Consider the following 4,061-nt stretch of genomic DNA (forward strand, 5'->3'; position numbering starts at 1 on the left):
GGGCAGGATGCTACACTTACCTTCAAAATATTGTTGTAGTCGATGTTTTGGTTATGATATCTTTTGTAACAGATTATGTTATGTTATGTTATGTTAGTCATTTTTATAAGGCGCGCAGCTGCCCCAGCCAAGGGGCGTCCCGGCGCCTGATCAGGTACCACAACACAACAAATCAATGCTGGGAAGGAAAGGAAGGAATCAGTCAGCAGTTGGGAACAAAAAAGTTTTTATTTACAGTACCCTGTTTGTATATCAGTTGATATATGGCACTGTGTTTGTTCTAGGTCTAGTTTTGAAATTACTTAACATATCCTCAGAAATGTGGTTTGTGGAATTTCTGTCTTGGAACTTTTGAATGTGGGAGTTATTTCAATCTGTTTTTTTGTTAATCTCTATAGAAAATTAGCTTGTTGTGGAGTCTACCTGACTTGTAGCTTCCTGTCTTAAAAATGAATGTTATCTTAGTGTAATTATCACAACTTCAGAGGAAATAGCGCCAAAACGTAGTTATTGAGTTTCTATTTATTATCCAGGACTTTATGAATTCCGCTGCCATTTCTCATGCACTTCTTTAGAATTTAATATATATATATTTATGCTTATTTTCATCTCAGAAACCATAAAGGTTGTTGCAATTGTCATTGTTATGTATTTGTCTATTTCAGCAGCTGATGTTCATCGGGGTGGCACCTACGGATAAATGAGCTCATTCCATCGAACTCTTCTTCACAGGTTCCCTCCTAATCAAGAGAGATGAAAGAAAGGAACCATACCTCAGTGAGAGAATTCATCCTAGTTGGTCTTTCAGAAGATCCAAAGCTGCAGCTACCACTGTTGTTCTTCTTCATTCAGGTCTATGTTCTCACCCTGGTGGGCAATCTCGGTATAATGACCCTAATCAGGATATCACCCCATCTTCACACCCCCATGTACTTTCTGATCAGTAACTTGTCCTTTGTGGATCTCTGTTACTCCTCTATCATAACTCCAAATATGCTGGCAAATATTGTATCAAAGACAAAAACAATTTCCTTTTCGCAATGTTTAACACAGACATTTTTCTTTGCCGGCTTAGGGAGTGTTGAAGTGTTCCTTCTAGCAGTGATGTCCTACGATCGTTTTGTGGCTATATGCAATCCACTGGTTTATGCTGCCATTATCACAACTCAGTCTTGTCTGTACATTGTGGCTGTCTGCTATTTAGTGGCCTTCATTCATTCCATGATTCACATCCTTTGTATACTAAGGTTGGATTTCTGTGGCTCCATGAGGATTGCTCATTTCTACTGTGATGTGCCACCACTGCTAAAAATCTCCTGCTCCGACACCTCTCTTAATGTGACTATACTTAATTTTGTGACTGGAAGCCTTATTTTAGGTTCTCTCATCTGCATTCTTGTCTCGTACGCTTATATTGTTTACACCATCCTGAAGATCAGCTCATCTAAAAGTAGATTGAAAGCCTTTTCTACTTGTTCCTCCCACTTTGTCTGTGTCACCTTATTTTTTGGGACGCTTGTTTTTATGTATATAAGACCAAGCTCAAAGTATGCTATGGAGCAGGACCGCGTGGCATCTGTATTCTACACTGTGATAATTCCCATGCTGAACCCCATTATCTACAGCCTAAGAAACAAGGATGTCAAAGAGGCCTTGAGAAAAATAATTAACAGAAAATCTTGGTGAAATAAAGCTGGATTGATCTGGTGCATTGAAGTGTGGAGAACACATTTTACGACCTAATCATCTTGGGTTGTATATATAGATTTGCTTTTAAATGCTGTTATGAGTGCGCTTATGTGCACATATGTGTACACCAACACTTTGTGTATCGCTTCAAATATGCATGCTATCAGAAGAAGATAAGGAATCTTTACTTGCATAGGCTCACTCATAAAAGAGTTTTATACCATATGTTACAAACACTATACATGCTCAAGTAGAACTAAGGATAGTGTTCTTGTTCTGCAGACCATGTTACACGTATTTAGTGTCTCACTGCTGATGTTGCAGTTATATAGAAGACATTCTGTTGTCTAAAACTGGCTTATAAGATAATAGGACCGAACTGTATTTCTCAGTGCTGCAGGAATCATCCTATAATATGAGGGTTGGGTAATGGTTGTTGGGCATACATATTGTCTTGTTTTCCTCTACTAAATGCCAAAAGTTGTACATACAAAGCAATGAATACAGTGTAATAATACCAAATACATGAATCCACTTCCATATATAACTTATCTTTAATGCCTGGTGAACTGATGCACATTGCAGCTCATGAGATAGATCACTGAAATAAAGAGCTCATTTAGGGCATAACCAATCAGTCACAAAACAGCCTAATTGTGTAGATCTTGCCTCTGCCAGACCTGCTGATGTTGGCAAAAATGACATTTTTTTTCTGAAAAAGTAGAGGCCTATTTCTAAAAATCTATAACAAATGACCCTGAAGTGCAGAAAGCTGGTGGTATTTCAGATTTTTCCTGCTGGATTCCAGCAGGCAAAGCATGGTGGTCACATACAAGAAAATCACCCTCAAGAGCCACACTAAAAAGGGTGGGTCTTCATGTGCTGGTACACTAGCAGCCCTTTGATAACACAAAGGCAGAGCTACCTAAAGGTAACTCTTGCAAACTCATCAACTCTCAATTTCAAATAATGCATGTGAGGTATCTGGACAGAGACATTTCCATTCCCGTTGCCTCTAAATAATGGCTTCATGTTATTGAGAACGCTTGGGGCCATTTCTTCCAATCTAACTCAGATCAATAGATAGTATTAGCCTGAGAAGTTAAAAGGTATATTACAAACTCAAAGCCAGACTGATATCTATTAATCTCAAGAACATACTATAACAATACGAGATAGTCAAAGGAAGACGTACACGTCGTACACTATTGGCCCTCAACATCAAAGAGCATATAAGAACTTCTGTTGCAGCAAAACAGAAAATAAGGTAAAGGATTTGATGATTAGACGAATGGTTTCAATCATTCTCCCCATACATTGAAAAGATTTGCAACATTTACTAAATCCTGCGCTGAACTAGGGACAGGAAAACCCCATAAATGAAGGAAGCAAAAACGTTTTCAACATCAGAACCTCTGGAGAAGTTCTATAGGTAAGGAATCATGTATAACATGAAGCCATACAATCAGAGATGTCAAGAGAGGTCTGCACCCCTCCAAGCCTAAATAGAATCTGACTAACCCAAAGGTGGGTTCACTAATTAAAATGCACAAAGTTCATTTCATAAATATAACCTCATGCACATCACAGTACTTGGCGCCTTGAACACATTCCCCATATTCCAGTCTCCACTTACAAAGTGTCCTGGGGTCCCTCCCTTTGTCTGATAGTACCAACTGGCAACACTCATGTTGTTATTTATTAAAATTGTTTGACCTTGCCAATTCTTCCTTGCCTACCTAACTTAGAAATACAATTCTGCTTTTCCGTAACTAATGAATACCTTTGTTCTGCACCTGCAGAGAAACAAACATGCCAAAAAATATCTTTCAACTTATTAAATGTCTCAACTGAACGCTTAGGGCCTACAATCAAGCTAACTTAACAGTTTTCTTTAAATGTATATTAATTCTATAACCTACGTCGAAGCCAATAAATTAAAACTTTAATAAAGGAATCAAGCTATATTATACTGTACTCTTATATGCAGCACAAAAAAACTAATTAATGTATTATTAAACAAAAATGACAACTGGTCACAATTCATAAAGAAAGCATTAAGCACACATATGATTCATTCTCATTAATCCCTGATGAATGCACTGCAATAAATGCATTTCAGCGCACCACCTTACAATCTAAACCTATAGTAGATTAATATCAGCAATCCAGATGTTTCTGAAAAGGAATAATCTTAATATGCACACACATATGTAAAAAAAACACACAAAAAGTGCTATTTTTATACCTTATCTCATTGGTACTATTGCATCCCACGGGTACATAAGGCCAAATGTAAATATATATGTGGCATAAAGGTAATGAGAGCCAGAGTCATTACCTACATATGCCTTTCAAGGAGAAACTGAAGT

At 37.6% G+C, this 4,061-nt stretch overlaps 1 protein-coding gene across 1 annotated transcript; it reads left to right on the plus strand.

Annotated features, from left to right (window-relative positions):
• Positions 1-753: 753 nt before the first annotated feature.
• On the plus strand, positions 754-1,686 carry LOC146853875 (olfactory receptor 5AP2-like). The gene has a single exon (XM_085650430.1). The coding sequence runs from the start codon at positions 754-756 to the stop codon at positions 1,684-1,686; it is 933 nt and encodes a 310-aa protein (XP_085506556.1).
• The last annotated feature ends 2,375 nt before the right edge of the window (positions 1,687-4,061 follow it).

This window comes from Triturus cristatus, chromosome 4_1 (genome assembly GCF_964204655.1).
Source record: "Triturus cristatus chromosome 4_1, aTriCri1.1, whole genome shotgun sequence".
Classification (NCBI taxonomy): domain Eukaryota; kingdom Metazoa; phylum Chordata; class Amphibia; order Caudata; family Salamandridae; genus Triturus; species Triturus cristatus.